This window comes from Pseudophryne corroboree, chromosome 2, assembly GCF_028390025.1.
Source record: "Pseudophryne corroboree isolate aPseCor3 chromosome 2, aPseCor3.hap2, whole genome shotgun sequence".
NCBI classification, from domain to species: domain Eukaryota; kingdom Metazoa; phylum Chordata; class Amphibia; order Anura; family Myobatrachidae; genus Pseudophryne; species Pseudophryne corroboree.
In genome coordinates this window covers 934,396,944-934,411,377 of record NC_086445.1, presented here as the reverse complement: position 1 = coordinate 934,411,377, position 14,434 = coordinate 934,396,944, and the positions used below count along the sequence as shown (strand labels likewise).

At 43.6% G+C, this 14,434-nt stretch overlaps 1 protein-coding gene across 5 annotated transcripts in view; it reads right to left on the bottom strand.

Moving 5' to 3' along the window:
• Positions 1-14,434, bottom strand: part of ST3GAL6 (ST3 beta-galactoside alpha-2,3-sialyltransferase 6) — a 358,764-nt gene that overhangs the window by 220,795 nt on the left and 123,535 nt on the right. For 3 of the 5 annotated variants that reach the window (XM_063956263.1, XM_063956267.1, XM_063956266.1), the window contains exon 2: positions 926-1,054. In XM_063956263.1, coding sequence (XP_063812333.1) covers positions 926-935 — 10 coding nt within the window. In that variant the 5' untranslated portion in view covers positions 936-1,054. Of the gene's footprint in view, positions 1-925; positions 1,055-1,155; positions 1,273-2,939; positions 3,039-14,434 lie in introns of those variants that run through there. The other 2 variants (XM_063956265.1, XM_063956264.1) reach the window with 2 other exon arrangements.

Genomic DNA, 14,434 nt, shown 5'->3' with positions numbered 1-14,434 from the left:
ACCTTTCCCTGTCATACTATTGTTAGTGCCAGAGTTTTTCGCTGTATAAAGTATATGTAAAATACAAATAATATGTTTGAAATATCTTCTTTGTATTATTGTAATCATTTTTATAGCCAAAACTCTGGAGTAAAATCTATGGCAGGTGAGGCATATCTTTTCCGCACATCTCTGATCAAAACTCACAAAATTTCCAGGAGTTTATACTGCTTCACCTGGTACAGTATAATGTACCCTTTGGCTCATATATTGCGTGTAAATCTGGCTCTGGTGCTAGCCAGTGCCTCCTGAGCCATTTAGCTAACCGCACATCCCTGATACACACACACATACTTATATGGTATATTTGCACATACACACACAACTTTTGCGATGGGATCACTTTAAAAGTAATATCTATTTCGATAGGAGATACTAGTAAAATGAATAGGCTCAAAGATCTCTGTTAACAATTAACAAATCAAACACAAACATACCCTAAAATCTGACGCCAATTTCACAAGTCTAAACTCAATGTCAAGCACTAGAGGTCAAGACCATTTGGCTTAGCTATGTGTTCTAGACGTGTAGAAATAAAGTCTACACTAACAAATAGTTTGTGCTAAAGAACCAGTTAGCCAGTGCAGGTAGCCTTGAATACAAAAACGACTAAATAACTTCCACAGACATGGTAGAAAAGCTCCAGAACTGAATAAAGTAGAGAAACAAGTGTTCCCACTACATGGAACCCTACATAGAAGAAGACCTTCCACTTAGCTACAGTGAGCTACTGCTAAGTAACACAGCAAATATGAGCAGTGACGGGATGGGACATTTTAGATGAGAGTTTTACAAGATGCTTGTTCATATTGAATCAATTTTATCTTAAGCTTAGTAGCTTTTATCAAAGTGATACATGCATAAAAATAAAAGTATGTGTACATACCCTGATACATGGTACAAAACCCTCGACCGGGATGGAACAGCTAATTTGAACCGGTCAAATCTTCATAGCAAGCTCTTGGCCTGTCCTTGGGCACAGAATAAGTCCACATTGAATCGCAATTTTGAGATCCTACAACAAAAATTGGAAAAAAATAGAGATTATTATATGCAGCAATTCCAGTTGAGCTTTTAGTCATTGATCAAGATATAAGACATTGCATAAGCCAATACCTTAATTCCACCCCTAATCGAGATATTTCTTATAGCAGTATATCTAGCTATGGTGACTGGATGCATGCAGCTAGCCGTTCTTTATGTGCGAGTTTGGTTGTTTGCAGTAGAATCTGAATAGTAAAAAGGGACTGCCGTGTACACTGGCTCTATATAAATAAATGTTAATAAATAATCTCGCTTCCCTACGTTCTGGCTACAAATACTGTTTATTGTGTACAAACCTTAAAGCCAGAGAGCCGATGTAACTCAAAATGCATACCTAACACATAACTAGGATGACAGCCAGGACACATACAGCATAAATATGGATTACGCCTGTTAATTCTTTTCCACACAAAATATTCACCTGAGAAAGAATGTTCCCACAATTCACGCTCACAATGCAAACAAATGAGCAGGACAAATGGCATACTTTCATATTACTGTTAGACCTAACTTTGAAATACACTTATGAGGTTGAATTTATTTATTGCTTCTGCAAACTTTACGTCACATGGTGTGCCAGTTTTTCCTATTCCAAATGGTAGGAACCTTCATGCAAAATGACAAGCCTACCCCAAATAACACAAATATACTTGATAAATAAATCAGCTTAACACATTACATGGCAATGTATTAAAAACCAGATATGCAGTACTGAATAACACTTATTCAATATTTATACAAGTTAGACGCATGGGCCACTATGCATCTTCTGCTATCGAAGTTCAGTTGTTCTCCAGGTTACCTCTGTTCCCCTCCTCACACAGCCCTTTCCTCACTGACATAATGACACGCGGCAGATCACTGATGGTCTCCTGAAATAATCTGTGCTGCTGAGAAAGTACGAGTGTTTGGCTACAGGGTGTCCCAGACGCAACTCCCTACAGGGGGACACAGCAGAGCTGGAGACAAAGGTGTCTATTTAAAAAACACAAACATAGCTATTCTCCAGCGTTTCAGCAAAACCTCTATTCTCTTTTTTGAGCACCTCCCTACCCCCGGAAAGGTAGGAAAGCAGGGTAAAGGGGTTTGCGTGCTGTTTTTCCCTGCTCCCCCAAAACAGCCCTCTTCTTTGCTCCCACTCAACCTGCTTCGCCGCATGCGCAGGTCATGCAAACATATTTTGCGATTGTGAACGATGTTTGTCATTTAATCACCGGGACATACCCTATCCTGGTACTTCAAGAGACAGAGAAACTGACAAAGCAAAAAGCGGCAATTTCTGGTGACGATTTTTGCTTTATTTTTAAATAGACTTTAAAGATTGATAAAAATAATTAAACCGTGCCCACTGATGTTACTCATATCTAACCTCCTTTTTCCTATCTGATCTCAACCCTTCTGTTGACCCATTTAAATTTTAAAGCATCTTAAGGGCCAACTTATTTAAGGTCCAGTAGGAGGGTGGTGGGTTGTGCTGCAGCGCACTTGTCACAGTATTATGGTACATAAGATATATGAATAATTTTTGCACAAATCTGTGTTTTGCGACATCTATCCTTACATTCTAATATACATTTTTGTGCCTTTTCTTGGGGACTACTGAGCAAGTATTGGGAAACAGCACCCCTGTCACTGTACACACTCCGCCAGTGTCTTACATGGGGGAGCAGTAGTATTGGCGCACATAACGTGCAATGATACTGCTTTTCCCCCATATCAGAGGGTAATACATTTACCCCTCAGTTTAAAAAATGATAGGAGCTGATTGGCTAGTACTTTATCTCACACCACCTTATCTCTCTCCAAGCCTTAGTAAATAAACCCATTAGGGGTCCATGTACTATGGGGGCACTTACCGCAGTGTAAAAGCCACTCCTGCTTTGCCTGCTACCACTGTGAAGCAGATGCCGGCTACCAAAATTGTTACCAATAAAAGACTCGATGAGCAGGGTGAGCGATAAGTCACTCCCTCGGTGGTGTCGGCAGCTGAGCAGAGACTAGACTCACCAGGTCTCCGAAGGCAACAGAGATATTTTTATTTCTTTTATTTTTTTGGTGGGGGGGTTTCAACAAACTTTATCAACACACGGCCAAAGTGACAGAGATCACTTACACCTCCTCCATATGGCTGCTGCAAGTGGTGATATCAGCGCTGGAGAATACACCAGATGGTAAGTGACCTCTCCTCTAATGTCCCTTTCAGACCGCCAGCTTGTATCCCGGGTTATTGCACATGAGCACGCATAACCCGGGTTGCTGTGCGGTCTGAAAGGGCCCAGTTGGAATAATCCGGGTCGAGCGATCCATTATTCCAACCCTAGTAGCGACCAGGGTTGAGCTCGTGTTCAACCCGGATCGCTGTGCGGTGTCAACAGGTAAGCCATGTCGATGCAACCAGTTACCCATTCACTGTATGGGGAGATAGTTGATGAGAGTTGCAAAGTCGACAGGGTCAAAAGGTCAACACATACTGTCGACACATTTCTTTTAGGGTTTTTTTTTACAACTATTGCTGTATTTACTATCCATGTCACAAACTATTACCTTTAGTAACCTTGTGGCGAGCAAAGTGAGCCCACGAGATGGCGCTTTTCACAAATTTGGATGAAATATGATTAAAAACACAAAATAACATTAAAAAAAATAAATAAGATTTTACTTACCGGTAAATCTATTTCTCGTAGTCCGTAGTGGATGCTGGGGACTCCGTAAGGACCATGGGGGATTAGCGGGCTCCGCAGGAGACTGGGCACTCTAAAGAAATATTTAGTACTATCTGGTGTGCACTGGCTCCTCCCTCTATGCCCCTCCTCCAGACCTCAGTTAAGGAAACTGTGCCCGGAAGAGCTGACATTACAAGGAAAGGATTTTGGAATCCAGGGTAAGACTCATACCAGCCACACCAATCACACCGTATAACTTGTGATACACTTATCCAGTCAACAGTATGAACAACAACAGGGTATCAACAATGGATGCCAACATAACATAACCATTTATTAAGCAATAACTATATACACGTATTGCAGAAAGTCCGCACTTGGGACGGGCGCCCAGCATCCACTACGGACTACGAGAAATAGATTTACCGGTACGTAAAATCTTATTTTCTCTCACGTCCTAGTGGATGCTGGGGACTCCGTAAGGACCATGGGGATTATACCAAAGCTCCCAAACGGGCGGGAGAGTGCGGATGACTCTGCAGCACTGAATGGGCAAACTCAAGGTCCTCCTCAGCCAGGGTATCAAACTTGTAGAATTTTGCAAATATGTTTGAACCCGACCAAGTAGCAGCTCGGCAAAGCTGTAATGCCGAGACCCCTCGGGCAGCCGCCCAAGAAGAGCCCACCTTCCTTGTGGAATGGGCTATCACTGATTTTGGATGCGGCAATCCAGCCGCAGAATGAGCCTGCTGAATCGTGTTACAGATCCAGCGGGCAACGGTTTGCTTTGAAGCAGGAGCACCCAACTTGTTGGAGGCATATAGGATAAACAGCGAGTCAGTTTTCCGAACTCCAGCCGTTCGGGCTACATAAATCTTCAAAGCCCTGACTACATCAAGCAACTTGGAATCCTCCAAGTCACGAGTAGCCGTAGGCACCACAATAGGTTGGTTCAAATGAAAAGATGACACCACCTTTGGCAGAAATTGGGGACGAGTCCGCAATTCTGCCCTGTCCATATGAAAAACCAGATAGGGGCTTTTACATGACAAAGCCGCCAATTCTGACACACGCCTAGCCGAAGCTAATGCCAATAGCATGACCACCTTCCACGTGAGATACTTCAGCTCCACGGTCTTAAGTGGTTCAAACCAGTGAGATTTTAGGAAACCCAACACCACGTTGAGATCCCAAGGTGCCACTGGTGGCACAAAAGGGGGCTGAATATGCAGCACTCCCTTAACAAACGTCTGAACTTCAGGAAGAGACGCCAGTTCCTTTTGAAAGAAAATGGATAGGGCCGAAATCTGAACCTTTATGGATCCCAACTTCAAGCCCATAGTCACTCCAGACTGTAGAAAGTGCAGAAATCTGCCCAGTTGGAATTCCTCTGTAGGGGCCTTCCTGGCCTCACACCAAGCAACATATTTTCGCCATATGCGGTGATAATGCTTTGCTGTCAGGTCCTTCCTAGCCTTTATCAGCGTAGGAATAACTTCCTCCGGAATGCCTTTTTCCGCTACGATCCGGGGTTCAACCGCCATGTCGTCAAACGCAGCCGCGGTAAGTCTTGGAACAGGCAGGGCCCCTGTTGCAACAGGTCCTGTCTGAGAGGCAGAGGCCATGGGTTCTCTGAGCATTTCTTGCAATTCCGGGTACCAAGGTCTTCTTGGCCAATCCGGAACAATGAGTATTGTTCTCACTCCTCTTCTTCTTACGATTCTCAGCACCCTGGGTATGAGAGGAAGAGGAGGGAACACATAGACCGACTGGAACACCCACGGTGTTACCAGGGCGTCCACAGCTATCGCCTGAGGGTCTCTTGACCTGGCGCAATACCGTTGCAGCTTTTTGTTGAGACGGGACGCCATCATGTCTACCTGTGGCAGTTCCCATCGACTTGTAATCTGAATGAAGACTTCTTGATGAAGTCCCCACTCTCCCGGGTGGAGGTCGTGCCTGCTGAGGAAGTCTGCTTCCCAGTTGTCCACTCCCGGAATGAACACTGCTGACAGTGCTTGTACGTGATTCTCCGCCCACCGAAGAATCCTGGTGGCTTCCGCCATCGCGACTCTGCTTCTTGTGCCGCCCTGGCGGTTTACATGAGCCACCGCGGTGATGTTGTCTGACTGAATCAGCACCGGTTGGTTGCGAAGCAGGGGCTCCGCTTGACTCAGGGCGTTGAATATGGCCCTTAGTTCTAGGATATTTATGTGCAGACAAGTATCCTGACTTGACCACAACCCTTGGAAGTTTCTTCCCTGAGTGATTGCCCCCCACCCTCGGAGGCTCGCATCCGTAATCACCAGGACCCAGTCCTGTATGCCGAATCTGCGGCCCTCGAGAAGGTGAGCACTCTGTAGCCACCACAGAAGAGACACCCTGGCCCTGGGGGACAGGGTGATCAGCCGATGCATCTGAAGATGCGATCCGGACCATTTGTCTAACAGATCCCATTGAAAGATCCTCGCATGGAACCCGCCGAAGGGAATGGCTTCGTACGATGCCACCATCTTTCCCAGGACTCGCGTGCAGTGATGCACCGACACCTGTTTCAGTTTTAAGAGGTCTCTGACTAGAGTCACAAGCTCTTGAGCCTTCTCCGTCGGGAGAAACACCTTCTTCTGGTCTGTGTCCAGAATCATGCCCAGAAAGGGCAGACGCGTCGTAGGAATCAGCTGCGACTTTGGGATATTCAGAATCCAGCCATGATGTTGCAACACTTCCTGTGAGTGCGCTACGCTGATCTGCAACTGCTCCCTCGACCTCGCCTTTATGAGGAGATCGTCCAAGTATGGGATAACTGTGACTCCTTGCTTTCTCAGGATCACCATCATTTCTGCCATTACCTTGGTAAATATTCTCGGTGCCGTGGAGAGCCCAAACGGCAACGTCTGGAATTGGTAATGACAGTCCTGTACCACAAATCTGAGGTACTCCTGATGAGGCGGATAAATGGGGACATGCAAGTAAGCATCCTTGATGTCCGGAGACACCATAAAATCCCCCTCTTCCAGGCTTGCAATGACCGCCCTGAGCGATTCCATTTTGAACTTGAATCTTTTCAGATAAATGTTCAGGGACTTTAAATTTAATATAGGTCTGACCGAACCGTCCGGTTTCGGTACCACAAACATTGTGGAATAGTATCCCTTCCCCTGTTGATGAAGGGGAACCTTTACCACCACCTGTTGGAAAAATAGCTTGTGAATTGCCGCTACCACTACTTCCCTTTCTATGGGGGAAGCTGGCAGGGCCGATTTTAGGTAACGTTGAGGGGGCATCACCTCGAATTCCAGCCTGTATCCCTGAGACACAATCTGTATAGCCCACGGATCCACCTGTGAGCGAACCCACTGGTGGCTGAAATGTCGGAGACGCGCCCCCACCGCTCCTGGCTCCACCCGTGGAGCCCCAGCGTCATGCGGTGGATTTAGTGGAAGCCGGGGAGGACTTCTGTTCCTGGGAACTAGCTGTAAGGTGCAGCTTTTTTCCTCTGCCCCTGCCTCTAGCAAGAAAGGAAGCACCTCTGACCTTCTTGCTTCTTTGTGCGCGAAAGGACTGCATTTGGTAATACGGTGCTTTCTTCGGTTGTGAGGGAATATATGGCAAAAAGTTTGACTTCCCAGCAGTAGCTGTGGAAACCAGGTCCGAGAGACCGTCCCCAAACAATTCCTCACCCTTGTAAGGTAACACCTCCATGTGTTTTTTGGAGTCGGCATCACCTGTCCACTGCCGAGTCCACAGGACCGTCCTGGCAGAAATTGACATTGCATTAATTCTAGAGCCCAGTAGGCAAATGTCGCTCTGGGCATCCCTCATATATAGGACAGTGTCTTTTATATGCCCCAGGGTCAGCATAATGGTATCCCTGTCTAAGGTATCCATTTCCTCAGACAGATTATCTGTCCACGCTGCTACAGCACTACACATCCACGCCGACGCAATTGCCGGCCTCAGTAGAGTCCCTGAATGTGTATAAACAGATTTCAGGATACTTTCCTGCTTTCTATCTGCAGGATCCTTTAGGGTGGCCGTATCCTGCGACGCCAGGGCCACCTTCTTAGATAAGCGTGTCAGAGCTTTATCTACCCTAGGGGAGGATTCCCAGCGCACCCTGTCCTCTGGCGGGAAATGGTACGCCATAAGTAACCTTTTGGAAATCAGGACTTTCTTATCTGGGGAATCCCACGCTCTTTCACAGAACTCATTTAACTCATGTGAAGGGGGAAAAAAAGTCACCTCTTGCTTTTTCTCCCCATACATATAAACCCTCTGGTCAGGGACAGGGTTTACCTCTGATATGTGTAAAATATCCTTCATCGCTATAATCATGTAACGTATAGCTTTTGTCATTTTTGGTTGCAATTTTGCATCATCGTCGTCGACACTGGAGTCAGAATCCGTGTCGACATCTGTGTCAACCATTTTGGATAGTGGGCGCTTTTGAGACCCTGAGGGCCTCTGCGCTGTAGGCTCAGGCATGGGTTGAGACCCTGACTGGCCCGAGGTATCCGCTTTATCCAACCTTTTATGTAAGGAGTTTACATTATCATTTAACACCTTCCACATATCCATCCAATCAGGTGTCGGCACCGTCGGTGGCGACACGTCAGTCAATTGCACTTGCTCTGCCTCCACATAGCCCTCTTCGTCAAACATGTCGACACACGCGTACCGACACACCACACACACAGGGGAAGCTCTAAATGAGGACAGGACCCCCACAAGGCCTTTTGGAGAGACAGAGTTTGCCAGCACACACCCCAGCGCTATATAACCCAGGGATTACACAGTAACTTAGTGTTTACCCAGTAGCTGCTGTATTATGATTATTTGCGCCTAAATTTATGTGCCCCCCCTCTCTTTTTTACCCTTCTACCGTGATTCTGCAGGGGAGAGCCTGGGGAGCTTCCTCTCAGCGGAGCTGTGGAAGGAAAATGGCGCTGGTGAGTGCTGAGGAAGAAGGCCCCGCCCCCTCAGCGACGGGCTTCTGTCCCGCGATTTCTTGTAAAATAAATGGCGGGGGCTCATACATATAACAGTGTGCCACTGTTTATATGCAGCATTCGCCAGGAGGTAACCATTGCTGCCCAAGGCGCCCCCCCCTGCACCCTGCACCCTACAGTGACCGGAGTGTGTGGGTTAGTGTGGGCGCAATGGCGCACAGCTGCAGTGCTGTGCGCTACCTCATGTGAAGACAGGAGACTTCTGCCGCTGATTTCGATGTCTTCTCCGCTTCTGCCGGCTTCTGTCTTCTGGCTCTGCGAGGGGGACGGCGGCGCGGCTCCGGGAACGGACGACAAGGTCAGGTCCTGTGTTCGATCCCTCTGGAGCTAATGGTGTCCAGTAGCCTAAGAAGCGCAACCTAGCCACAGTTAGTAGGTTTGCTTCTCTCCCCTCAGTCCCTCGTAGCAGAGAGTCTGTTGCCAGCAGAAGCTCTCTGAAAATAAAAAACCTAACTAAAATACTTTCTTATTAGCAAGCTCAGGAGAGCTCACTAAAAGCACCCAGCTCTGTCCGGGCACAGATTCTAACTGAGGTCTGGAGGAGGGGCATAGAGGGAGGAGCCAGTGCACACCAGTACAGGTTGAGTATCCCTTATCCAAAATGCTTGGGACCAGATGTATTTTGGATATCGGATTTTTCCGTATTTTGGAATAATTGCATACCATAATGAGATATCATGGTGATGGGACCTAAATCTAAGCACAGAATGCATTTATGTTCCATATACACCTTATACACACAGCCTGAAGGTAATTTTAGCCAATATTTTTTATAACCTTGTGCATTAAACAAAGTGTGTCTACATTCACACAATTCATTTATGTTTCATATACACCTTATACACACAGCCTAAAGGTCATTTAATACAATATTTTTAATAACTTTGTGTATTAAACAAAGTTTGTGTACATTGAGCCATCAAAAAACAAAGGTTTCACTATCTCACTCTCACTCAAAAAAGTCTGTATTTCGGAATATTCCGTATTTCGGAATATTTGGATATGGGATACTCAACCTGTAGTACTAAATCTTTCTTTAGAGTGCCCAGTCTCCTGCAGAGCCCGCTAATCCCCCATGGTCCTTACGGAGTCCCCAGCATCCACTAGGACGTCAGAGAAAAGGCATTTTTGTGTCAACCTTTTTCATTTCGACCTTCTGGCCCTGTCGACCTTTATAATGTCTACCTTCCGTATAACACCCCTAACAGCAGCTTTCATTTCCCTGCAGCCACCACATACATTATAGTATCACTGAACGGCTGCCTCCTCCAGCACAGAATCGGAGAAACACATTCCCACGTCTTAAATATACCGATGCCAAGATCCACACACAAAACCTTTAGTCATCAATGATCCCAGCATAGTAATAAGGATTAAAAAACTAATATTACCTGGCTTGAATAAAAGTGCTTCTCACTAATACATAATACATACAGTATATTGACCCCGAAACGTCGGTCTGTTTGTGAAATACACCTTTTCAACTTTAAAGTCTCCGAGTGCCACCCCTTTCTTTTGATTATATATATATATATATATATATATATATATATATATATATATACATACATACACACACACACACACACACACACACACACACACACACACACACAGGTTGAGTATCCCTTATCCAAAATGCTTGGGACCAGAGGTATTTTGGATATGGGATTTTTCCGTATTTTGGAATAATTGCATACCATAATGAGATATCATGGTGATGGGACCTAAATATAAGCACAGAATGCATTTATGTTTCATATACACCTTATACACACAGCCTGAGAATGCATTTATGTTACATATACACCTTATACACACAGCCTGAAGGTAATTTTAGACAATATTTTTTATAACTTTGTGCATTAAACAAAGTGTGTGTACATTCACACAATTCATTTATGTTTCATATACAACTTATACACACAGCCTCAAGGTCATTTAATACAATATTTTTAATAACTTTGTGTATTGAACAAAGTTTGTGTACAATGAGCCATCAAAAAACAAAGGTTTCAGTATCTCAGTCTCACTCATAAAAGTCTGTATTTCGGAATATTCCGTATTTCGTAATATTTGGATATGGGATACTCAACCTGTATATATATATAGAGGGATAAAAGCGACCAACGGTGTTTAAGCTGCTATATTCTGAATTAGAAGGCAAAAGGGTCCGGAGAATAAAATAAATAAAAGATGGGGGATATTCTATGTAGGTAAAAGCAAACCCAGTTTTTAGGTAAAAGATAATAACAATATTTAAATTTAAATACAAAAAGGTAGCCACATTAAAAAGGGGGTTTATATATAGACCATAAAAAGATGCATATTGGACTATATAGAAAAAATGGGACATAAAATACATAAAAACATATAAGACCTTTACAATACTAAAAAAACAATACAATCTAAAAAGATGAGTTTTTGAGCTTATCTTAGTATATGGAGTCAGTGAGGTACACCCAACGCCTTTCGTCTGGCTGACTTCATCAAGGGGTGATGGACAAATGGCCAGGACTGATATTTATACCTGGTTTCATTATGTGAATAGGCTATGACATAATTTCCTGTTATAATTAATAAAATAATCAAATTAAATTAATAAAGTGTAGGCCAAAGTCACGGTGAGACAATACATTAAATAAGAAGGGCCACGATATGGTGTCAAAAGCTTTTTGTGCATCGAGAATCGAAAGCATGTTTGGAGTCATCGGGTGATTGTTGGCGGCTACAATTGCTGTGACCGCTGTGCGGATACCTTTTACCGACTGTCGTCCACTGATAAAGCCTAGTTGGTGTGAAGAGAAGATAGAGGTAGCGAATGATTGTAGTCTAGTGGAAACAATTTTGGATAGAATTTTAAAATCTACATTAAGTAGACTTATAGGGCGGTAAGAGCTCAGTAAGAGTGGGTCACGGTAGGGTTTTGGGATTAGATTGGTAAAAGCATCATTGAATGAAGAATAACTGTTATAATTAATAAACTGTGAAATTCCTGAATTTTCCACTACAAGATAATTGGAGCTAATGCACATGTCATACTGAAAGACATAATCCTAATAGTTATAAAAAAACGAGTGGTATAGAAAGAGAATTTTGACATAAAATATATAAAGTACATTGAGCAGTGTCACTTCCGCCACGCTTTCCGTGTCCTTAAACGTCCACTGAACATGCGCAGATGCCCCACTTCTGGTCCGCGGGTGTTGGTAATGTCTGTGCATCATAGTTTGCCACACTTCCGGCACTGCGCCCCCCGTCTCTCTCTCTCTCTCTGTATATATATGTATATGTATATATATATATGTATATATATATATATATATATATATATATATAAATATATATATATATATATATATATATATATATATATGTATGCAAAAAGAGGAATGAAAGGAGCGCTCTATCGTGCATGAGTGCAAGAGTTTTAATGAGTTTCTTTTAAAAACATATAGACAATGGTGAGCCGAGTCTCGTACCGAAATACAATGCACTGCGGGCTTATTACCACATGATTTTATACTGAACCCATGAGCGCAAACTCCATTGGCCAATCATACCCTAATCATGTATTTTAAGCTGCTTTCTTCATCAGTGATACGAAGTCCGTGCACTTGTACACAATATCCATTATTGATAAAAAGACATAAAATACACATGATGATTTAAAATGAAACACACTTGATACAATTCTCATTACAAAAAACATTTATACAAAAATATATGAGGCATGCACATTCACCCCTTAATAGAGGCAAATGTGCTGTTAGTTATGCCCAATACAATTACAATTAAAACATAACAAGGATAGTAACCACTTATTAAACCTAATATCCATTTACATCTAAATCAGAAGTGGGGAACCTCAGACCAGCGGGCCGTATAAGGCCCACAGAGCCACTTGATCCGGCCAGGCTCACCTAACTGAGGGGGATGCCGGCAACCCGCTGAGATTTTGTTACTAGCGGGTGCCCGGCTTCTTCCACTCAGCAGCAGCCGGAGGCAGGAGCTCACTCCTAAGATCCTGCTTCCGGCTCTGGCAGTGTGCGTGTGCGGCACTATGGGAGAGATGTCATGACGTCTCTCCCATAGTTCTGCGGAGTGGGCGGACAGGCGGAGGACAGCGGTCCGGAAGCAGGAGCGTGGCTGGTGAGTATTATGGGGTTTTGTTTTTTCTTTTAATGTGTGTGTGTGTGTGTGTGTGTGTGTGTGTGTGTAAGCGACGCTACTAGGGGGCATATTTAATGGGGCATTACAACTTACTGGGGGCATATCTAATGGGGCATAACAACTGACTGGGGGTATATCTACTAGGGGCATAACTACTGACTTTGGGCATAACTACTGGGGGCAGGCTAATTTTTAAGTTGACAATTTTTGTATGGTCCCCGAAGGATTTTATAAATATCGAAATGGCCCCTGGTAGAAAAAAGGTTCCCCACCCCTGATCTAAATGCACATTATTCTATAAAGGGAGTGATCTCATATCCCTCATTTTACCCCTTCGGATATAATGTATCCCGAGTTAATATTCAAAAAGTTTCTCTCTTAAGCATCATTTTATCCTTATTTCCCCCCATTTTAGGATGGGACATATGTTCAATACCTACAAATTTAAGACCCTCAGGATTACTCTTATGGACCTGTTTAAAATTACGCGACACACTGTGATTCATAAATCCGTGGTTTTTTTGTTTCTTTTTATAAATTCTAATAATCTAATTTTCAGCATTCTTTTTGTTTTTCCTATATAATTTAATCCACACGGACATGTTAACATGTAAATGACATATATTGAGTTGCAGTTTATGTAACTTAGTATAGTTTTTTGTTTATTATCAGTCCCCCCAAATAACTTGGTCTTTAAACAAAAGGGACAGACTTTGCAATATCCACAAGGAAAAAATCCTTTAACATCTGACATAAAATGCTTCTGTTGCACCACTGTCCTATGCTCAGGCAGCCTGCTTTTTGAAACGTCTATTTATGGATGCGACCCCAGCAGCTACTATACAAGGCTAGAGTGTGGACATATATATATATATATATATATATACACACACACACACACACACACACACGTGCGTGTGTGCGTGTCAGGCTTTAGTCTGATTTTCTTTGTGTGTTTTTTTCTGTTTAGATGCTGAAATTCACCTGAATAATATGTGTTTGATCAACTAATCTGTGTAAACTAATAAAGCCTTTTCCTGAGGAATATTAATTTCTTTTTAATCGAAACATCAAGATATGTTGAGGCTACATGCATTAAAATTGGTGGTATTGTATATACTGAGTGGACCATTCATTTGGACCCATTGGGAGCACCCTGAAAGTTGCACAAGAGACCTATGAGAGTGCAGGTCCCATGTGGAGATCTCTCTCTCTCTCTCTCTATAATATATATAATATATATATATATATATACACACACACACACACACACACACACACATACACACACACACACACACACACACACACACACACAAATGGAGCAGCCCGGCACTCCCGGAATGCGTCCAATGACCGGCCCAGGTGCCCTCCGGGGTTTAGTAGCAATACGTAGAAAGAAATCGGCGGCACTCCAGGACTTTCAAATAGTAAAAAATGTGTATTTAAGACATCACAAAATACAGCATGTGACCGACGTTTCGGGGCCCGTAGCTCCTCTTTCAA